The sequence below is a fragment of the Diuraphis noxia genome, unplaced genomic scaffold, assembly GCF_037042655.1.
Source record: "Diuraphis noxia isolate RWA-SAM2 unplaced genomic scaffold, SU_Dnox_SAM2 contig0005, whole genome shotgun sequence".
Lineage (NCBI taxonomy): Eukaryota > Metazoa > Arthropoda > Insecta > Hemiptera > Aphididae > Diuraphis > Diuraphis noxia.
Window position 1 is genome coordinate 27,083,439 of NW_028301715.1, and position 25,288 is coordinate 27,108,726.

At 28.4% G+C, this 25,288-nt stretch overlaps 1 protein-coding gene across 3 annotated transcripts; it reads left to right on the forward strand.

Moving 5' to 3' along the window:
• Positions 1-1,406: 1,406 nt before the first annotated feature.
• Positions 1,407-24,581, forward strand: LOC107163154 (angiotensin-converting enzyme-like). 3 transcript variants are annotated; one of them, XM_089229229.1, is made up of 12 exons: positions 1,407-2,055; positions 12,489-12,650; positions 12,870-12,966; positions 13,822-13,965; positions 14,219-14,410; positions 16,635-16,720; positions 16,785-16,945; positions 17,247-17,371; positions 18,301-18,526; positions 21,443-21,565; positions 21,803-21,946; positions 22,034-22,484. In XM_089229229.1, the coding sequence occupies exons 1-12, from the start codon at positions 1,699-1,701 to the stop codon at positions 22,197-22,199; spliced, it is 1,983 nt and encodes a 660-aa protein (XP_089085355.1). In that variant the 5' UTR covers positions 1,407-1,698; the 3' UTR covers positions 22,200-22,484. The 3 variants fall into 3 exon arrangements, with proteins under 3 accessions (XP_089085355.1, XP_089085354.1, XP_089085353.1); XM_089229228.1 differs by lacking the exons at positions 13,822-13,965; positions 14,219-14,410 and adding an exon at positions 24,355-24,581 and having other exon boundaries at positions 1,409-2,055; positions 22,034-22,238; XM_089229227.1 differs by lacking the exons at positions 13,822-13,965; positions 14,219-14,410 and having other exon boundaries at positions 1,410-2,055.
• The last annotated feature ends 707 nt before the right edge of the window (positions 24,582-25,288 follow it).

Below are 25,288 nucleotides of genomic sequence, written 5' to 3' on the forward strand. Positions count from 1 at the left end.
AAAGTAAACATGAAGCCATGGAGGTAGCTAAGTAATGGTTATTACAATAGCAAATACCATATTAAGTATTTAATACTATAAATAGCATTTGATAATAGGTATCTCATTTGTTTTGGTCGTTATAATTTACGCGAAATATAGTATCGTTGATGTCCATATAATGTCGGAGAAATCCGAAGTCCCGCGACGGCGGCCATTAAAATAATAATATTACGTTTCGGGCTGAATATTATACAAACACGTAGGTACGACTTAAGAGGACGTGATACCCGCATGTGTTGTCTCCGTCTTACAAATGCGTAACATGGTACATTTTCGCTCAGCAGAACACGTGCTTATAACACTCTTATAAAATTTAAAGGTAAGATTATTATCTAGACAACCTCATACGCTTTTTATTTTATATCAAATTTAAAGCGAGTTATGAGTATTTTAAAATTGTGAATTTTTTGTGCATCTTAAAATACTCATAACTTCCTTTAAAATTTAAATATATTAAAAAGCATATGAGGTTGACTAGATAACAATCATACCTTTAAATTTTATAAGAGGTAAATTCACTCTATTTTTTAAGCAAACGGAGCTACACGTGTTCTGCTGAACGTAAAATTTACCATATAATGCACTTGTAAGACAGAGACAACACATGCGGGTATCACGTCCTCTTAAAAATATCGAAGATTTCAAAGAATCGAAAACAAAAATTCTTTGAATTCGAAAACGGGTATGCGCTTTCACACGAATCCAGAATAATATACAGGGTGATTTTTTTATCATGAACCACTCATTATTTCAAAAAGTATCAATGTTTTTTAAAATATTTTTTTACAAAGTTTCATATTGTTAAAAAAAACAACGTTTTTATGAAAAAATTATGTTTTTTAATATTTTTTATCCTTATAATTTTTTAAGTTTTTTACTTTTTTGAATGGCAACCTAGAGTTTTAATTTCATATTCCAAAGCAGAATATTTTTCTAAGTATTTTGATACGTAAAAATCGAATTTTGGACGAATAGTTCATGAGTTATAAGTATTTAAAGTTTAGATTGGCGGAGTGGAGTGGTACGGGGTTACCCCGCAAAATGTTTGTCCACTACTCCGCTTGTCTAAACTTTAAATACTTATAACTCATGAACTATTCGTCCAAAATTCGATTTTTACGTATCAAAATACTTAGAAAAATATTCTGCTTTGGAATATGAAATTAAAACTCTAGGTTGCCATTCAAAAAAGTAAAAAACTTAAAAAATTATAAGGATAAAAAATATTAAAAAATATAATTTTTTCATAAAAACGTTGTTTTTTTAACAATATGAAACTTTGTAAAAAAATATTTTAAAAAACATTGATACTTTTTGAAATAATGAGTGGTTCATGATAAAAAAATCGCCCTGTATACCTAATGAAATATGGTTATGAAGACTGATATCGGCGGAATCCATCCATCCGCGATTTCGTCGTCATGCGTTTATTTTCTCCGGCGACTGTGAATGACGATGATGATAATAATAATAATAATTAATAATAATAACAAAAATATCATCAGTGCGCGCATAGCTATGACATTGTTTGTTTATATTGTTATTAATTATCACCGTTAATTATTCCTCTATTATTCCGTGGACTTTTTAGTTCCTTGTGCATAAATTGTATCTATTTTTTTTTTCTAATGGTCGTCGTCGTACGAGAAGCGCACTATGTTCTCGTTTCGGTTAACGTTTTTCGTCCAGTGCCACATCTACAACGTATGTTTGTACTACCATCTGTTCGTACAGCCTGTTTGGTCGTCCGGCGGGCCGCGGGAGAGGATGACGAATGAAAAAGTGCGAGCACGCGAGACCGTATGCGAACTGAAATTATGTGTTGTTTTTTTTTTTTGTTTCTTTTTTGCACGTCGTGAAACTATGCAGATGGTGGTCGGCACTGCGACACGGCACTTGGACGAGTTTAAAATCAATTGCTTGCATCGGTTCACCGAGAAAAAGCTCAACGAACACGCGATGGCTCAGTGGAATTACCAAGTGAACAAGACCGAAGTGACGGAACACGAGGCCGTAAGTATATTCTGCGTTATTTAGTCATTTAAATGATAATCATTATTTAGGGCTAGGATTTCAACGCAAAGTGCATATTATTTTGATTGATCGTAGACAATGCTTTTCAAATTAAAATACCAAATTGTATTTATAAAAAAAAAAAAATATGAATGGAATTTTTAAGGTCGTTTTTGTGGTAAAATGCATTTTTTAAGAACATTTTTATAGCATATTTGTATGGTTTTAAGTGCATTTAAATCCAGGCCCTAATCATAATATTTTGAGTTCATACACACTGAATTGGTATATGCACTCCTTTGTTGATATATAATCAGACGCAGTGAATACTTTTTTAAAACTATTTTTACCTAAGGTGTTTTAAATAATTTCGTTGTATTAAAAATAAGAATATATTACTGAATACTGCACTTTACCTATTTTTATATGTATCAAACTTTATATTTAAATATACCCAAGACTTAACTTGTTTATTATAGTAGTAAACATTAGTAATTTATGGGTATACACTCTGACTTGAGACTTCATATGAAATGACGACCGAATGAAACCGATTTAGTGAAGGTGGTGGTTTAGGGGGCTGGTAAACTAGTAACTTATGACAAAAGAAAGTTATCCTATGGATTTACTCCATTTTTAAAAATACAACATTAAATAAATAAACAAACAAATGGTTCGAAAAATTATCCGTTTGGTTAACAATGTGACCATATTTTTGAATTTGAAAGTATTTGAGAAGTAAGATTGTAGGAATATGTACATAATGAAGTAATTTTTTTTTATTGATAATTATTAATTGTTTATTCATATACCTACTTTTTAAAAGTATTTTTTAACATTGAACTCACAGAACATGTAAGTATATATAAGGGCTTAGGTCTCGTCCCAAGCAAATTTCGAGTTTCTCGACAAAACTACCTCCGTTACTACATTTTAGCAACACGTAATGTAATATAAGCAAATATCGTTACATTTCTGCGTTTTTCTCTGTTGATTATATATTTTATTCATAGTATTTAGTTTTCTGTATTTTGTTAAAATAACACTGGATATCGGCTTACCGTCGTTTGTTCGAAATCTTCAGTTTAAAGAAAAAAACAATTGTGTTGAGAAAATCAGAGTTAAAAAATAAAATAATATATTATAGTAATATGTTTTTTACTGCTTGCTATTGCTATTTGGGCTTCCTAACTATTATGTAGGTATGAGAAAAATAAAATATTCAAAAGAAAAAATATGATTAAAAAAAAAATTAATTGGTATATGTACGGATTATGGTTCGCATATAAACTTTTCACCCCATGTACCTTTTTTTAGTATAAATTCTGCCAGCAGAATAATCGATTAAAATTGAGTTCATGTCGATCTCATGTTCATGTCAACTCCACCTGTGAAGAAAATCAAGTAACAGTACCTATATAAAATCAATAGAACATATTATTATTGAAGAAATAAATTATAATTTTTATAATAATAATTTAAACCATTCACATCAAATAACAGTTAAGTGTAATATGCCAAAAACTATACAAAACTTAATTAGAAAAATAATGACTGTCCGAAAAAATCAAACAATTTATTACAATATTGTGAGATACAATTTGTAGATATTTTGAATATTTATAACGTCCTCTAACAAAAATGTTTTTGAGCTTATTTAGCTGGTATTAATTATTATTAAGGTTTATATTATAAGCATGTCTTTAATATTGGGCGTAGTTTACATAGGACCTTTTCGCATGGGCGGAGTGAAACCTGATTTCGGGTCTGGAAAACATATTTTTCCAGCCCATTTGGCTCATCGGCTAACTATTTCAGGGGTTAACTATAGACTTGAAAAAAAAAATCAAATCTAACTTATAAAATTAACAAATATGTTTTTTGTTTTAATATTTATAATAATAATAATATTATAATAATACAAATTTAATGTCATAATGTGTACTTTGTATAACTAAACTATAAAGAATTTGTTTTCCATCAACATTAATGACTCCAAATGTTTGGTTGTAATTGAATTGCTCAAACTGTTTTTAAATATTTTTAAGTAGAAATGATAGGCCATTTGGGTACCGGCAAAGTAAATAATAAACACTGATATAAGCAATGGATAATGTAGGATAAATATTAGAGTAAAAATTACACTTAATTAATGCATTGTAATATGTAACTATAAAATTCTATAGTTTTTACATGTTACACATGGTTTTGATATGTCTTTTTCCTCATCTTCATTTTCTGAGTACCTACTTATTATGTACCTATAGTTATTCAGCACATTCATCGTCTACAGATGTCTTTAAATGTTTCCAAGATTTTTAAAAACTTAACATTTTGTCAGATAGGTAGTTTATTTTTATTGTTTTTTTTATTTTATTATCATTATCATCATCAAATTAAGGTTTTAATTTTACATGTAACTTAAAGAAAGCATTTTTAAGTAGTCCATTCACAAATGAATCAAAATTAATAGGTAGAAATAATTTTAAATCAATAAGTATAATTTCTTTATTATTTGTAAATTGTTTTTCTGAATAAATCAAATATTAAATTTATACTATAACACTAAACTTAAACTTCACTTTAAGATTATAACAAAATGTATTTATAATAAGGGTCATGAAATATTATTTACAATTTTATACAACTGAGCACTGATTATACTATTTGTTACTTATGTTTAAACCATTTTATTTAAACGTAGGGCCGGCCCATATAGTATCCGTCAGTATCGGCCCATCTGGAAAATTCCAGATTTCCAGATGGGCCACTCCGCCCTTGCCTTTTCGTCATATTTTTGGCAACGTAACCGGAATTCTGATGGATCGTGGTTGTTAAATCATAACTCTTGAGTTCTCATGACTAGTGTTTGAACACAGAATACAGATAGAACCGTTCAAACTTGTAAGTTATAATAACAAATAATGTGATATAATAGAACTATTAAAATATTATTACAGCTGTCAGTGTAACACAATAAGTTGGTTCTCCAATATCGGACGACCTACCTGTTATCTACCCGTTTTTAATGAATGATTTTCCATGATAAGTGTACAAAAATCAAACACCATTTTTGTCTTGAATTTAACTGTATGTTACCTATAACGTACCTGGTACCTACATATTATTATGTCGGTGAAAACCATTTGCGCCCATCACACCTTTTTTATAACCCACTTGCGCCCGAAATCATAACCCATTTGCGCTCGAAACATTTTTAATGAAAATGTGTTAAACCCGTGCAACGTTGCCAAACTGTATTCTGGAATACCAAGCAATACTACTTATTTCCTTATAAAATTAAAACTATTGTACATATTATTTTTCCCGTTTTAGCTATTTTTAATTTTTATGTTACACTCTTATCGATATTATATCCATTTTATCTTAATTGGACTTTATGACGACTTGAATTAATTAAGTGTTGTTTAACTTAGAATTCCTAAATTTAATGTTAGTTATTGCTATATTGACTAATTTTTTTAAACCCAAAATGTTGAAAAAATTACAAAATTTAAATTATATTATTAAAGACAATTATATAATAATTATTAAAGTACTCATAATTTTCCTAATAATATAGTTTAAATTTTAAAATTATTAAAAATATTAGTGAATATGACAATAACTACACAATTAGTAGATTATAATTTATAATGTAATCTACTACCTAGGTAATCTAATTAATTTAAGTATTTATCAAGATAAATAATATAACCTATAATAATATGAATCACATACGCAACGTTGCATACGAAATGGGCGCATATGGGGGCTATAAATCGGCAGGTAATACCTTATCTTTCGGGCGCATCTGTCCATATCCCTCGGAGCTCAAATGTACTACTCTGGGGCGCAAATAGGCTGTAGCCTATTATGTAATATTATAATTGTAAATAATCGTATTATAATATTTTAAAAGTATTCATATTTTGGGGTGGATTTAGGATATATATTTTTATATTTATAGAATCTAACGTAAAAATAAGATTAAAAAATGTCAACTATGAAATATTTATGACCTCGCCAATATCAATAGATATGAAAATATATCATTATTTCTCTGTTAAAACATTTAATATTATCAATAAAACTACAGCTATATTTATCTTCCTTATTAATTGAAACCACTTTCACTCTTTAAACACTTAATTAATGATTTGCCTGAAATTTCGGGGGGGGGGGGGGTCGGCTTTCTTATATACGCGTCTTTTATACATAGGTATAAATTAAAATATAAATATAATAAATTAATAACATTTATTTTAAGGAATAAATATAATTTTACCTGTGTATTTTTGTTCCGTTTTAATAGATATACTGGAAACTGAGTTTTTTTTTAAAAATTGAATCACACATTAGCACATAATAGTGATCGTTAGGTTAATTTATGTGATGATATGTGTTATGTTTTGACATTTTGAAAGTATCAGAAGTATCTGGGGGCCAGATAAATCGGGTCCGAGTTAAGTTTGGTACATTTTGAAGACGGTAAATTGAGTCCTGGGAAACTAACAGGTAACAGGTAGTAGGTAAGTTGGGTCCCGCGAAAAAAAAGATTGTAAGTCCCAGCCGGTGATACCTGATTGAGCACGGTCGTTATCGGCCGACCTTTTTGACGACCCGATTGAGCCGCACGATAAAAAATTTAAATATTAAGTACAACGTTGTCAAGTTTTCACTAGTACCTACGTATGTTGTGTAGATTACTGTTATAGGTAAAGCGCGGATTTGTATGCATTCGCATATTTATTCTGGTTGATCGTATGATATGCTAAGTAAGCTTTACATTTGTTGTTTCATGAAATAACAATTTAAAAAATATCAAAATAAATTAATAGGTATACTTGTAGGAATAAACGGTTTTTCCAAATATTTCAGTATTGTTAAAAATAATTTTTTAAATATTTTAGTGCATGTATTTATGTATATTTAAGATATTTTAGCGCATGTTTGGTTTTTAATGCATTTAAATCCGCAATCTACTAATAGATAGTTAATATATTAGTCGAAAAAAATTTTGTTATCAATCGATGGGTACCTAGTGGGTATCCACGGAAATTGAAAATAACTGTGACAGATAGGAAACCAATATTTTAACTATGGTAACGATTGCACTAAATTGTGAATAACTGTCATTGTTTGTATAATACCTATACGCTGTTATTAAGACGGTCACAATCAGTCTGTTCTGTTGTCTCGTGTGTGTATTTTGCAAATGATGGAAAATAATAAAATAAAAATTATTTTATCCGAAAAAGATTATTCATTTTTATACATTTATTTAATTTTTATATATTTTTTATCTATATTTATATATTCAGTATATTTTAGGAGAACAAATTTTAATTTTAATATGAAAATGTTGTAAAAACAAAGAAAAAATATTGTAAAAATATACTAAACTGACCAGCAAACGGTGTCTTAGCATGCAATAATAAATGACTTAGGAGCAGTATTGTGCAAACAGATCCTCCTCTGCTGTCGGCTTTAACAGGAAAAAAATATATGATAAAAAATTAAGAAAAGATTTTTATTTATAAAAATGTACTTGTTCATAACTAAAATTGTTCAAAAAATGTATCATAAAATGTAAAATGTTCAAATGTATTTTATTTTTTAATGATAATATTCTACGGCACAAAATGGCAACGTCGCTCCTATTTTCGTGCTCAAGTTTTTGGATTTTTTTTGGTACCTTTTGTTTGATCGTAACCATGCTCAATCGTGTTCCAGCCGTCCCAGCTACTAATTAAAAAACTAAAAACTAAATTTCATAAGATTATACTATTATACTTAATTTATATTAATTAAAAATATTACAAATGCAAATTAATAAATAAATATATCATTATTATGATATTTAATATATAATATGATGTAAGTACTCGGTAAAAACTTAATTATTATTGATTTAATAAACTCAAATTGAATTATAAAATTACTGGTGTATTTGATAATTTACTCTCCTGTATGATACTATAACAATAATAATGAAATACATTTTTTATTTTTTAAATTTGTATTTTATAATATTTTTGATCGATATAAATGAAGTATATTATAATATAATATAATGAAATCTATTTTTATATAGCACATAATATTTAGAAATAATCATAATATTAATTTTTTTAATTAGTAGCCGGGACGGCGTGACCTACAATCTTATTTTCCCGGGACCGAGCTTACCCACCACCCTTTTTTTCCTGTGACTCCACTTACTCAATTTATTGAGTTATGGTCATTTGGGACCCAATTTACCAATACCGAATATATATACGGCATGACAATAATATGTAAAGTAGAATAAAACTGTTCGATGTTTTGACGTCGAGCTAAATAAAATTGTAAATATTTCACAAATACTTAAATTTGAAGAAAATACAGGAAAGAATAAAACGGACCTCTCAATCGTGTTTTCTGTGTTTTTATGCATTATTATTATTATAATTAGGTATGCGATAAAAATGTATAAAAAGATAAACAGTAGGTAAATATCATAGATGCACAACATTAGTTATTACTCTATGATTGTAGGGACCTACTCATAACAGATTATTTCATCCGACCGCGAGAACAGTATTATTCTTATAATATTATTTTTCAATTAAAATGAGTTCTTTGCCCGTAATAATTATTAATTAGATTTATTTTGTATACCGTATTAAAATATTTTAATCGTGTTTGCAGTACATAGTACAGAGTGATTATTTTATCACGAACTGCGGATTATTTCAAAAATTATTAATGTTTTTTTATAGGTTTCATGTTGGTACAATACTACTAAACAATGTGTTCTTTTAAATACGATTTTTTACCCTAATAATTTGTTTACTTTTTTTGAATGACAACATACAGCAGTTTTCATTTGATCTTCAGTAGTAAAATATTTTTCAGTGTATTTCGACATATAAAAATCGAATTCAGGACGAGTAGTTTATGAGTAGTTATAAGTATTTAAATTTTAGATTAGTGAATTAGAGTGGTACTTTAAACACTTATTACTCGTAAATAACTCACCGTATATTTTAATACTTAGAAAAATGTGCTTTTGTGGAATGTGAAATTAAAACTAAAAAAAAAAAACACAAAAACAAAAAGTTATTCAAAAAAGTAAAAAACTCTTTTTTTGATTGGAAACCAAATACAATTTTTTTCTAAGACACACCTTTTTGAAATAATGAGTGTTTCAAGATGAAGAATCATAACGGTTATTACTTGTTGTAAATTGTAATATACGAGTTTTCAAAAAAAGTAAAATATTTCTCCATAAGTATACTTTTTTAACGAACATAAAAATAGCGAATAGTCAAATAATATACGAAATGATAAAATAAAACGTGTAGGCATTATTTGCTTTTACACTATTCGGAGGTTAAAAAGCAACAATAGGATTAGCTTAAAATATAGGTATATATTATACCATTAATTAGGTACTAAGTTTTCGGTCACATATGACTCTTAGAGCCTAGAGGTAGTCGTAAAATGCTTGAATATAACATTATTCAGGCAATATACGGTGTTTATCTTCAAACGAAAATACGGAACTACAGATACGCAATTTGAAGAGTTGAACTGTAATTTTGTTTGCCTATACTCATTTCTTCGAGGTTAAAATGTCGTATTGATATAATGATATTATAATAATATTGTTATTGTAGGTATTTTTATAAAGTGGCGTATTTTTTTTATTTATTACTAATTCTTTATTCGTTTCTGCGTGCACTGTGAAATAATTATTGGATATTAAATGTTGTTTTTCAAATTTATATATTTTAATGAACGGCGTCGTAAACAATATAATTTAATGTTCTATAGGAGTACAATTATATAAACGTTACCGAGACTATTATTTCCAGGCTATGTATTCAATAATTATATACAACTAAATTGTATATTTCCAACTAATATATGGGCTGAAGCGGTAAAGCACGATTGAGCATAAAACGATTGAGCATATACCTTTTTAGCAACACGATTGAGCATAGAATATTTTATGCGATGTTGCCACATTCATGTTGCCAAAATTTTGTAATTTATTATTTTGACGTATTATTATTAAACACGATTATTATGATATCAGATGCGAGCAATGAGCCGAGTCCAACTTTATCGACAATATTATCGATTAATAAATTAGGTCCGGAGCAATAAATTTCTACGGCGTTTTAAACTTTTATAGTATTGGGGAAAATATAAGATAATTAAGATACGATTCCAAAATTATTATAGAAATAATATCAGTGTTCGATCATCTATAGTCGCGTCACATAAAGTAAATTTCATATAAGTGCGTATAGTTTCTATTTTTTTAAATATGGATTTAAACAACAATATAACTTTAATTTTATCAGAAAGAGGCAAAGAATTGGCCCTTGTAAATTTATACAAGTATAAATTCATTGGAGAAAGAAAAAAAGACTATTATTTATTATTGATTTATAAACATTTTAATTTTATTATTTTCACGTCATAACTATTATTATTATAAATATTTTGATTTTATTTTTTTCATGCCATATCTATTATTATTGTTATTATCAATTGGATCTAAATACTATTTTAATGTGACTAGGTATATTAAATTTTGACTATAAAATTGTGTTATTTTTTTGGCATATTATATTTTAAATTATTATAATTATTTGAATAAATATTTTTAAATTTAAATTATTTATTTTTACTTTTTTTAAATTGAAAATGGCAACGTTGCCGAGTTTTTTATGCTCAATCGTGTAAGTTTTCTTTTGTATTTTAATTTCCTTTGATACGCCGACAATTTTGCTCAATCGTGTCGCAAAAAAGGTGTTTTATGCTCAATCGTGTTTCAGCCGGCTGAAGAACCTTCAATAAATAAAAGGTATTATATTTTTATAAATTATAAGAAAAATTTGGAAGTATTCTTGTACAATATAACTTTAAAGTTTATGTTCTGATACATAAAAATAAAGTGTCATAAAATATTTAGATTATTATTAATTCCATAATTTTTACGTATTTTAATGTCAGAACAACAAATGGTCCAGAGAGTTTCCACAGAACTTTTAACGCTCAATTCTATAACTCACATCCACCAGGCACTAATATACTCTTTGTGCTTGAGGCATTGAAAGAAATGCAGGCTGAAACCAATATAAAAATATCCACTATACGAAAAAATATATCCAAAGCTATTCCATCTAAAGATATGCAAAAAATTAACCATGTAATAAAACTATACGACCAATTTAAAATAGATATGGTAATATATTAATTTTTTTATCAGGGACTGGTTATCGATACCAAGGTTTTAATTTATAACTTATAATTTGTATTTTGTATAATAAATTTAAGTTTTATTTAGTTGACTATAAAAATGGTTTTTTAAATTATATTATTATTATTATTTTAAATTAATTTTTTTTTTTTTTTATCAGGAACTGGTTATCGATACCAACGTTTTAATTTATAGCTTATGTGTATTATTATTGTATTTTATATAACTAAATATTTTATATTGTTTTTAATTGACTATAATATTATAATAATGATTTTTTAAAATTATATTATTATTATTTTTAATTTAATTTAATAGTACATGTTGGAAACGTTGCACTCATTTTCGTACGCAATCGTTTTACTAAAAGGGACAATCGTACACAATCGTATATCACCGATATAATGCGTGTTGTTATTGTTATGACCAATCATGTTAATAGGTATATTTATTATAGTACCTACGTGGATTTCAATAATACACCTCTTTTGTTCATGTGTTGAATGTCTATATGTTTGTGTATAAGTAACGTCCGTAAGTACTTTGTTCGCAATTTTCCGATTTCGGACTTTATATCTCTCTGGAAAAAATCGAAAAAAATAACAATCTCTTTTGCGGAATACCAGTTACCAGTTACCAGTTCGTCGGTGTAATACACACAGTACATCGAGTAGGTAGCTATATTATTATGAAAGTTTTGAGCATTTCTCTATATCCTCGAGTACGATATATTTGCTAGAAGGGTAAAATACCACATCGTGGCAAAATCAATAGCTCCCTTCGTTCCGTTCAGAATTTTAGATATCCAATGTTATTATATAATATATATCAGCTGATCTAGTGCACTTCGTTGCCCGTTAAAAACATCAAATCTATATATGATACAAAATCTGTGTTCAATTCGTCATTTAATATACCCGGCGTACGTATATTGATGATATTCAATACTCCCCCCAAAAAAAATTCAGTGGATTTACCTTATTTTCATCTCCTTTCAGGATTTTTGACATTGCCATATAAAATTAAATCCTTATTATATATTATATATATTTTTTCGCAATTTAAACTTTTTATTAGTGAAACAATTTTTTTAATCGATTAAGTTTTTCCAGGAATTATCCCGGATTTTGTTTACATATACTAATACCGTAATGAAGTATTGTTTATTTTATAGATGAGATCTACCGTTCGATTGTTTATATATCAAAATCTACTTGTAACGTCTGCCGAAAATATCTCTATAGGTTTTGGCACGAACTACGAAGACCTGTTGCCCTTAGTGTATTTTGTGCACGACCGTGGCATTTGTCAGCTGAACACGGACGAGTATAAGACAGTACGTTCATTTGTCTTCTTTAAAATATAATATACAGACGACTGTCCTACAAAGATTTATCAATTTAAAACGGTCGAGTTTTATATAATTTACACTATCTTGTCACTTAAAAAATAAAATCCATTTAATTGTTGAGGGTAACCGTGTGTGTGTGCATGTAAATAGTTCGGCGGAAGCATCGCATTATATTATTATATTTTGTCTTGAAATTGATTGTAGACCTTAATGCTGAAGAGGAAACTAAAAACAACGATTAACGAATTAACAGTTTGTGAATACCGGAAGACCAATCATCCGTGTGACATAACAGCGGACGGTATGACTGAAATGTTGTTTTTAAATCGATTTTAATAACACCAAAGCATAATATTAATATCGTGAATTGTTTTTATATTCATCATAGGCATACGATGACGCGTTTTCAAAACGTATTTTTTTTAGAATATTATGTAGGTAGGTACAGCTTTTATGATACTAAACTTTGAGATCTGGTAGGTGGAAGTTTAACTTTCTTATTCTGGAGTATTGCGGGTTGCATTGTAAAATGTAGTTATAAACATAATATTATACGTTTATTTGAAACTATATAATATAATATTATTATCTTGGTCCTAAACTTGCCACGGTGCTTTAAATTTCTTGTAAATTATTAGTAACGGGACTTTAATCATTCACGTGGATAATGCGATGGAGAAACCACCATTAACTTATAGGGATCTATAATATAATCACCTTGGCCCAAATGTTCTTTGAATATTGTATGTTAAGACGATATTATGAGTTATGGTCAGTAAAACGTGGGTGTGAGAGCTGAGCATTAAAATATGTCAAATAATCAATTTTGTTTAAGTTCATAATATATAGTGTAAATTCTATTCTTTATTTGTTTAAAAATTGTAAAAGGTATATCATTGAACAAGATATTACATTAATTTTATTTTTGAACAAATAAGGAATAAAATACACATTACCTATATATACTTAAATAATATTATGGATTATCGATTATATGACATTTAATGCTCAGCTCTACAAAAGTTATACTCTTAACTAATAACTGAATTAAACACTCAGTGGTACTTATGAAGTAAGGTAAAAAATGCTATGTGGTAAAATATATTATGTAAATCAGAACAATGTGTATTAATTATGCTGTATAATCGACTTTTAGAAATCAATATCGTTATGGTTAACTCATCAGACGCGGTAGAGTTAAAATACTATTGGAAAGCTTGGCATAATCACACCAGCTATGATGTGAAAAATATCTACATGAATTATATTGAAATGTTGAACTATATGGCCCAACTAAACAGTAATTTAGCAAAAAAAAAACATAATACCTCATTGTTTTGAAATGTTGAATACCTATTTGTTATAATATTATCTGCACTGATGTGTATAATATTATACATTTTTATGATTATACCATGTTACAAGATTTAAGGTTAACGACAATTATATTATATGATATATAAGACAATGTAATTATGTTGTTTTTTAAATTACTTTATTTACATTATACTAACAGCGTTATTCATTAAAAGATAATTAATTTACGTTTTAAGATTTTTCAAACGAAGTCGATTACTATATGGAACCATACTCATACAACCAAGGCCAATTGAACGCCAATCAGATGTATGAAGGCATAAGACCGCTGTACTTGCATCTTTTCACACACGTTCGTAAAATTCTCAGAGAAAAATTTGGAACAGCTACCGTGTCCGCCAATGGTCCCATTCCCGTTCATTTATTGGGCAAGTCTGAGAATGTATTTAAAAATAAAAATCGATCAGTTCATACTGATGAGGTATTTCTCATCAGTTGTCCATTGAACGGGTCGTTGGGTTAAGCACCACTCTCTAAACAGTTTAAACAACTCCTTGAATCGGAGGCTTATAGCATCTTAACGTTTACCTATAACTTTTGTAGATATTATTTGAAAGTTGTTCTATTTATATAAGTGTGACAGAAAATTGCTTACCTCACGTCGTTTTTTACTAGTGATCTGTAATAGTGGTATTTTAGTCCTTAGTAAATAGTAATATACATTTTCTAGACTATTATATAATTTTAAAATATTAAAATTTTTTTTTCATTGCAACTATTCAAACCACAAGATTTTACTTTCTACCATAAATGTATATAAATGTATACGAATAGATTAATTATACTATATATATATATATATATATATGTATGTATATATTTGTATGTTAATCTGTGGATAAGTATAATATCATATGACATAACAAATCAATGTAATGCGTGTTATTCGTATTTACTTCGGCTTATTTCAATAATAAATACATGTCTATCCCAACGTAATAGACATTTATTATTTTATGCTCTATAGATTTTATTCAAACATGTTATATATAATTATCCCGCGGAACGCTTAATTTGAAATTAGCTTATATTATTCAAATTTGATGTTACGGTTAAAATGTTAATCAGTTTTGTGCGCAATTATTAAAAAAAAAATCAGCAGATTCAATAAAAAAGAATTGTATTAACTAGTCATTAAGAACCAAGTTACAATTTTAAAATCACCAATAATTATTGATTGCAATAAATTAAGTTCGTTAAAGATATTTCAGTCCACCGGGAAAGTTAATTGATAAATAACCAAGCACACTACACTATATGTAATTTAAAACCTTTTTAATTTATTCATTTATTTTTATGTTTTAATTTATTATTGATAAAAATTTTTTTTATGAATTTTTTAACTTGAGAAAATAATATTAAAACAGTTACTTCAAAAAGAAAATATCTTAATGCGTTATAGTTGACAATGTTATAAACACCAAAACTTAATAAGAGCCTCAATTTCAAAGATGTATCGTATGTATGACATAATAATATGACAATATCTATTATGAATTATAATTTTTATAAAAATCCATGTAGAATATTATTTTTTCATTCAATTGACTCATTGTTCAATCACAATGTTATTGCCGTAAAAATTGTTTAAAAAATATTTTGTATTCACGCGAGTGGCATTCTAATATTATGTAGGCTATTTCATGAAAATAACTTTTGTAAATAAATTCCTATTATAAGTTATTGCTCGTTGAAAGTACCATGATGGATAAAATGGTCAATTTCGTAAGTGGAAGGGTCGCAGTGATAATAGATAATTATTTTAACACAATTACGAATTTTTGATTTATCATATTCTCTGATTACTCGTATTATATAGTATAGGTAAATATAAAATAATATGTAGTTATTTTAATCAACTTTATAATTTCTAAACGCCTCTAATATATGCATTAGTTGACCATAATAAAATGTAATTGGAAACTAAAGTAGAATATTTTTAATAATTATTACTAATTTACTAATTATCTAAAAATGATTTTGGCGAGAAATTTCTTTACTGACATATTTTAAATTTTGTAAACATTGTATGCAATTTTAAAATATTTTCCCACATCTCAGGAATCGGGCCCCCCAAAAACCCGGGTCCCTGTGAATTACATACCCAACACTCCCGATAATTGCGCCACTGTTAAGTGATCTAACTACAATCACCACAAAAAGGTTAATACGCGTTTATATTTTTACATATTTTATTTTATTCAAAAAAAAAAGTAAACATACAATTGGCATGTGTATAGTGAAAACTTATGATGAATAAACCAATTCGTAAAATGCATTAATATATTTTTTGGAAACTATTGGTTGATATCAAATAATATCAAATGTTTATAAATATCATACAATATAAATCAATTGGACTAAACAACTTAAAATAAAACTAACTAAAATAATTTAATTTACTACTCATAAGTATTATAATTATTCTAATCTAAAAATAAAATAATAATAATATGTAATAAATAATACTAAAAATACTGATTTTGACGGAATGTTTGACATACCTAGTTGGATTATCAAGTTTTATTGGCAGACTAATTCTTAAGCTGTCTGAATTAAACGTTATTTATTGTTTATTCGTCAAATATTCAGGTTCAGTATTGGGTCAACCATGGACGAAGTTGATACCTTTCATGGTTCAGGAATTCGTCGTACACGATAATGGCAAAAAAGCTATGGTATAACATTTATTAGATTTGATTCGTTATATTATTAACTACAGTTAATTGAAATCCATTACAGACTGCAAGGCGACTGTTTGACCAAGCTAATAGGTTCTTTAAATCGATAGGCATGGGATGTGTGCCGAAAAGTGTTTGGTCCCATTCAGTATTGATAGATAATAAACATTTTGCTAATCACGAACCATCGTCTTGGGATATGTACGCCGATAACGATTTCAGGTGATTTTTTGATACATTTTTGATTAATACCAAGTCGGCGAAAAGTGGAGTGACTTATAATATTATAATATTATACATATATTAATGTATATTCTTTTATGCATCTGTAATACGAAACTTATTAAATTTATATTATATTTGTGTAAAATATCGGTTGAAATGAAACGTGTGCGAAAATCGATTTTATCTTAAGAATTTTTCATTTACAGTACCTACTTATATTTTTCCTTGACTTGCAAACCTTTTGTATATTTAATACACATGTGACAGTGTTTGTTAAGACGCAAACAGAATTTTTCAGGATAAAAATGGATTTCAAGGACACAATCGAAGACGTGTACACAATGCACAAGCAACTGGGTTTAGTTCACTATTTTGCAGCTTACAAAAAACGGCCATTTGCGTATCAGCATACATCCGACCCAGGTGACGAAATTATAACTATGACAAAATCATGCGTATATTATATTATAAACATGTTACATTGTTCGGACGTAAACCTAACGCAACTTGATAGTTGCCTGGGGATATTTGAGTGCACAGTTATGAAAGAAAATAATGGGGAGGAGGTAAACAAGAGTCTTCCAGCCCTCCCCCCACTAGGAGAAAATTACGATTAAAAATATAATTCTAGTACTAAGCTTTACGAACATCGTATTTTTTAAAAGAACTGAGAGTTAAATATTTTAAATTTTTATTGATGTAAAATGCTCATTTTCCAAAAACTTCTTACTTCAATGGTATCATAACGATAACAGCTTGCTATTATTTTAATATGAAGTTATTATGAAAAAAATGTACGCGAGAACATGAGCCATAACTAATAATGTAGATCCGTCATAACAACAAGGACCTTACATATAATACAGATATCAGCAGATCATAATATTATCGGCTATATACGAAATCTTAAAGTTTTGAAAAGTTTATCCTGTCTAACCCTATTAATAGATGTGTCTTTACCACTAAGCATATACATTTGAAATAACCTGACCACTGCAGCAGTGGTTTTTGGCTGCAGTAACAAGTAATAATTAAAAAATATTGATAATACACTCGGTTTTATGTACAACGGTAGATCATATATACATTTTATTAGTATCCCAAGGACATCCTGTAATACGTTGATATCGATCGTGGCTCATAAATGAAGTGAATAATATGGTAAATTTTGCCTTCAGCCTTCCATTAGCGGTTTAATACAACTTTTACGTTTTAATCCTGTCGGTTGTAGACTGTTGTTGTCCTAGTATATTTTGTAATAAAAATAATGATAATGATATACACGTTGTGCAAAAAATAAAAAATGAAAACAAAAACAAGAAGATAATATGTGATTGTAATATCGTCTACAGCGTTCGTGTACGGCGTGATCAACGCACTGACGTTGTCCGTGCGATATCAAGACTTCATCGACAGGTACAACGACAGCGCGAGCAGTCGGAACATATATCTGTTGCGGTTGGCCATGGAAAAGGTCGCCGTCCTGCCATTCGCCTACGCCGCCGATGTTTGGCACTCGGACTCGTGCAGGAGCTCTTTCGCACCGAAACGCATGAATGATCACTGGTGGAGCAAAAGGTACGTATTGCCTGTTATATGCACTCACGCACACACAGACGTGCCCAGGAATTTTCAACGCGAGTCCATTTATAAGTGTAGCCAGTGTAGGTATTGTTATGTAGGTACGCTCAGTGGCGGTCTGGCCCGGGCCTATTGTAAAACTATGAAAGTTATAAATGTTGAAAATAATCACCTTATTATTAGGTGTTTGCCATCCATAATAACATATTCCTATTAATTTTTATTTATCATAAAAACGTTGTAATATAAAAATAAAATGTAATAACATAAATTAAAAATAATAAAAACGGACATAACTATTGATTCGTATTTATTGTTGGGAATTTGAAACATTATGTTTCTATTATTGTCTCCTGACATTTCCGCGCGGCATAGTACGAGTGTATGTAGTAATATGGACACGTATTTCATGTTATTGCGAGCGACGTGCAACGACGCTGTAGAATGACGATAACTTTCCGATTTCGTTTCATGATTAAAACTATTTATTGTAATTTGTTAAAAAGTTTCTTATTTCTTTTTTTCTTTTTAAAATAAATCTGCAGTTTTAACGTGTGACCTGCCAAAGTACCGACTGCAAATAAAAAACAGGTACCTACTTATACTCATTTTTAAAATTTTTTTATATTTTATGTTTACTATTTATTATAAAATAATAAAAGTATAAGCACATGTGCAGACATTGTCGGCAGGTTAGACTTCGTATTCATATTTTACTGAAAAAATATTAAGTTTATAGTTTTAAAAATTTGCTAAAAATGAAATAGAAAAGTGCATTAATTGGTAATTTTTTGGCGCTACAAAATGTTTCAGCGCCACGGTTCTTTTCATTCCAGTTCGTCACTGGGTACTGTGGTATCACCCGTACTAGCTTATACGCGGCGAACCAACTATACGCCTCACCTTCGTACGTTTTAAGTTAATTACTCTCTCTAAAATAAATATAAATTAGAACTTGTAACTTATAGGTATGATGGCGTGAGTTTGTCGATTCCTCGTTCGTTTCCTAATATAGGAAATGACTATTAGGACCCACGACCATAATTTAAAATCAACTTTATTGACTATAGGTCTGTGTGTCTGAGCACTGTTCCAATACAGAGGTACGAACGAAGAAGACTTGAAATAATCTCGGGTTTGCGGTAAACGCCATAACCTACCTTCTGATTATTACGAATAGACACCGTATACCTTTTGGTTATAATGTTATGGACATTACACTTATATATCTTATGATTCCGATGATGTTTACAACTTATAGTATACGTTCTGTTTTTTTTATGACTACAGCACTAAATTTAAGCGTTATTATTTATTGTATACATTTTTTTAGAATTTGATACACTTTTAACTATAATTTGTTGACATTTTATTGATTTATTGTGCACTTACGGTCTTATAAATCTTTAAAAATGGTTAGGAAAACATTCTTTTTTTGGTCGATTATTATGGGTAGGTTTAAATAGGAAATTGAAATTATATAACATATACTATTTTAGAAGCATAACCTTTAGTGTGAACTATATAATATTATGTATACCTAAATTAATGGCCTAGTAAACAATGTAATTAAGATCAATAAAAAAATATCTATATTCGTTTATATAGATAAATATATTCTAAATCTTAGTCTTTACTTTATAGTACCTAGTACCTATATTATATAAGCGTCAATGTCCATTTTTCCGAAAGCGCGGTCAGTCGGTAGACACTGATCATGTCCCGGATCGCTGTAAGACACTGTAGGAAAAATATATTGACACAGTTAATATTGTTTTATTAATAGTTAATATTATGTTCTTTTCTAATCTGAAATAATAAATTTAATATTTGCATCGTTTTTTTTTCAATCTCGTGCTTGTTAGTGAAAAGACTTTTGACTTTTGAAGAGCCAGCCATATTTTTAAAAGACGACCTATATCATTTTTGATTTGATATGATCTGAAACAGAATGCATTTCTTTTTTTTTAACGGTGATGCATGAATATCGAGTATATTTTTAATAAGCGCTAAAGTACTTCTTATAGAAGCTATATAGTTTACCAAAGCTTTAACGGAGTACCTTTTGACTTTTCGCTCATAAAATAATTATGATTAAAAATAAAAAATAAAACTATTGCTTCAATATTTTATATCCATAATATTAAAAAAATCACTCAACTGCAAATACTACTACAATAGTTATATTTATATATATTAGATAAATTATAAATTTAAAATAAAATATGGTTTTATACATAACTTTAGGTAATAGTCAATATTTTGAAAAAAATTGTTGCCACTAGCCTTATCAGCTGTAAATGTATTTTCATATGATCGTATCGGTTTTATTTGTTACCGCTCAAAGTTTGTGTAAATTTCATAGCTATTAAAGAAAAAATTGTATAGCCGTCATTACTGATAAGACACTACATTTTTGAAAAAATGTATTTATTTTTTTTTTAAAGCAAATGAAAGCCTATTTTACTTCATGTTCCCAACAGGATATTCTTTTTTAAAAGTCGCGTTTGAGAACCAAATACTGAATTTTTATATTTTTGAGCATTTAAATTTAAATATGAAATAGTTTATCCCAATATGCCTTAATATCACGTGGGACTCTTGAGACTTTACTTCTCTTATCTGAATTATTATTATTATTAAATGCAGCATATTGTATACCAATAACATATAAAGACTTGTTCGTTTTTTAATCGATATTAATGAAACGAAATATTAGGTAGATCAGTATATGCTGATAAAACTATCAAACTAAGTATCAATAGGAGTTCTTTAAAATAACGATGGATAACAACTAAAAGTTTTTAAAAATGTGGTATTTTGAAATATTTTTTTGTTTGTTCTAAATCACATGACATAAATTTAGTGTAGTGAATTGGGTTCAAGCGATCTGATCAAATATTATTACCACAGGCTCAAATACGAGGGCGTTGTGTCGCCTATTTCCAAAGACATGGACAAGTGTACGAATCCTAATTACAAACCGTTTGATCCGAGTGCAGCGTACGCTGAGGTGATTGAGTTTCCGCACATCAAGTATATAGTATATTATAATTATATACACTATAATATTTTATTATTATTTATACTATTTTAATGCGAATCTACATTCTGCACGTTTTATTGTGAATTTGTGATCATTAAACGATAACGACGTCGCGCGTCAACGTGATAGTTATCATATTATTAATTCTATAACGCGATGCTATTATACTATTATTGTAATATAATATTATTTGCAGTGTGAATAATTAATATGTTTTATAAAACCAGAGACTTTTTGGGACCGATAATAGAATTTCAAATATTCAAAGCGTTGTGTACGGTTTGTGGCGAGTACAAATCTAAACACGCAAAAACCAAACACTTGTACGAATGCAACCTACGAGGCTATAAAAAAGTCGGAAGAATTATCAAGTATGTAATATAAAAATATCGGAATGCAGTAAACTAAGTACGTGCAACATCATAAAATACTGGTTTTTGTTTCGTGGTTTATCTTAGATCAGTCATGGCTAGTGGCTCTTCGACGGAATGGCAATTTCTATTTGAGACAATAGTTGGACACCAAAGAGTAGAAATAGAACCGTTATTGGAATATTTTCAACCCCTTCACGAGCATCTTTTAAAAATCAATGAAGAGACCAATGAACACGTTGGATGGAAGTAGTTCTCATAAAAAAAAAATAACCAATAAAATATGTTCTAGGTAGGCATCATCAGAAAAAAACTACATTTTTAATATAATAAAGTAGGACTTCAAACCGGCCGAAACTGCAGTTGGGTAATTTGTTGTTCGATATATAGGAATTTTTTTGTCGAACGAAACCACAATTTATTAGTTTATAGAACGAAAACAAAATATTTAATCGAAATTATTATTATTATTATTATTATTATTATTATTTAGTTAAGTTAGTTATAATTATGACATTCAATAAATGTTGATATGTGATGGTCACTGTTTCTGATTTGTTTAATGATAGAAGTAATGACGTTATACCTTGTTGTAGTCATTAGTTAATATATATTTAAATAATAAATATAAAATATTGAGATTTTGATTTCATGAAGACTAGATTTTTTTTAACAGAAAAAAATAATAAAATAATGAAAAACATATAAATTATTTCGGTTTGAAACCCTGACCTATAAAATATATTTATTATAATAAAAAATAAAAAAATAATTTATGAATATTATTAGAGCCCAAGATATATTGCAGAGAAATAAATAAAAAAACGAAACAGTGACAAAATGGTTTATAGGTACAATATAATATTTCCGTACCTATTCATCAAACGAATAACTGATTTAAGTTATAACTTGCTTATAACTCATAATTAATAACTTATTTTGCTATTTGGATGATATTCATATCTGTGGACACTTGAGTACTGGACACAGATCATGATAACATTGTTGACTTTATGTACTTGGAATAAAAATGACAAAAGTCACTGCATTGGTATTGTATTAATATGTGATATTCCTGTAAAAATTGCGTGTTATTGTAGTAATTAACTCTTATAATTCTAACAAAAAGATTAAGCTCTGTATATAATATTTAAAATTATTTCTAAATACCAAAGCAATGGACCTATATATTTACACGATGGGGGCACTACCTATACCGGCTATACCAATTAAAATATTAAATCGTTAATTTATTTTACAATAACTTTTTTAAGATTTAATGATTCGAATGTTTAATATTGTTGACGTTTGACAACTTCAATTATTGTCGATAAAAGAGAGAAGATTAATTGTATGGAATATCCGAATATATAATATAGATGGTCATTTTTTCAAACAAAATTACACGGTGGATGTATATATAAATAATTGATATTATATAGGTAAATAGAAAAAATAGAAAACTATGTTTTCAAAACATCAATAATTGCAATGAAAAAAAGATAAGTTTCAAAACTTTTTTTCTCGTATACCATTATGTCCACAGGAAATAATTTATTTAAAGCCATTTCCAAATTGTTCCATCGTTTGAAATCCAAAATACCATTTGCTTATTTTTAATCACTAATGATGCAGTTTATTTTAAAAATCTCATTTTTTCCAGAACATTTAGTTAATGCCAAATGTAATAATAAATTTAATTTCTTTTTTGTTTAATAAACTTTTGTTATAATATAAATAATATATTTTAAATGTAGTCAACTTCTTCTGTAATTTTTTATTTCAATCAATCACTGTTTTTCTTCTTTAGGTTTTTGAAAATCATTACTGGCGTTACTGTATATTTTAAAGAGTCACATTCATTAAAACAAAATGTTTAATTTAATATTAAATAAGTGTAATATTGTGTAACACAAAACTAATTAATAAAGAACATTCCAAAAAGGTATTATGAAATTATACGTATTGTATTCAAGATACGTATAGCATATCTTGCATCTAAGTTGTTATACATATTATATATATATTTTACATACTGTGTGTAAATAGCACGAATTTTAAATGCAAGTGTTCATATTTGAAATTAAAAAAAAAATATATCTGTTTTCGCGTTGTTTAAATGGTCTGAGATGGTCAATTTGTGTAGGGATATCTATCCGTAAATAAATAATTAAATTACATGATACGATGTCGACTAGGAATTTCCATCAAGTATGCTACATAATATTATTTGTTATGACGCACCTATGTAATATGTTACGTTGAGGTGCACATAACGTACCTACCTTTATGTTCAAAATAACATGTATTATTATGTTGTTCCGTAGTCATGGCGGTCGGAGATGTAAGCTTACTAGGTCAAACGCTGCGAAACAATCTTATAATATTATGATACACCTTTGTTACAGGTACGCGCGATTTGAATTTTCTGTAGCAGAATTATACGACTCACGAAGTCACGACGAGTCTGCCGGTCTCGAAGATATCCAACGGCGGCGGTGGCGTTTCGACTGAATAAGTATAAAAATAAAGCGTCGGCGTCAATAAATACACTATGAACGCGCAATATAATAGGTAGGTAGATATTATGTATGTAGGTAGGTCGTAAGTAATAAGTGGGTAGCTATCGTAATAATGTCATTTTATGTTGTTCTTAAATAATATTATTATACAGTATACCTAAACACGGAGACGCAGACGCTATTATTATAGTTTTTGCAAAATTCATACACTGAAAAGTTGCCGTCGGCGAGTGTTTGATATATTTATATTATTATCAAAGTGAGCATGTCTTAATGGTAATAATAATACATAACATTTATAATATTATATAAGAACCAGACGGACGTACGGCGCATATACATTACCGGCGTCCTGGCGTGTACATATATATGTTAGAAAAAATAACGGCTCAATGTAATAATATAAATATATGTCTATATACTATTTTACTTACCCATATTATATTATATAGGTAGTTACCTCTTGTGCGCCGCGGAATAGAAAGAATTCTCTGTTGAAATGTCGGTACGACGTAACATAATAATATAACGTTTGCGCATGTTCGCGGTAATAATGTTGACGGAAACTCTCAATTTTGCCTTTCTGTTGGTTTTTCCGGTCCCTCTATGTACGAAGTGTAGATCGGTATGGGTACAGTGTATACTTCCTGGCTCCCATACAGCTATAGTGTAAATATTATATGCAATGGCCTGTGTATGGATACATAATATATAGATAGGTAGGTTGTATATGTAATGAACTAATGACATTGACTCGACCATCGATGACGTCCATCAATATATATTTAAGGTGTGTACGTATTGTAGATGTGAGCGGTAA

Excerpts from the sequence above, each read along its gene's own strand:
- LOC107163154 (XM_089229229.1), top strand. The coding sequence starts at position 1,699 with ATGTTCTCGTTTCGGTTAACGTTTTTCGTCCAGTGCCACATCTACAAC. Across the intron at positions 12,967-13,821 it reads GTGTGACATAACAGCGGACG|AAATCAATATCGTTATGGTT; the intron begins GTATGACTGAAA and ends ATCGACTTTTAG. Across the intron at positions 17,372-18,300 it reads TCAGCATACATCCGACCCAG|CGTTCGTGTACGGCGTGATC; the intron begins GTGACGAAATTA and ends TATCGTCTACAG.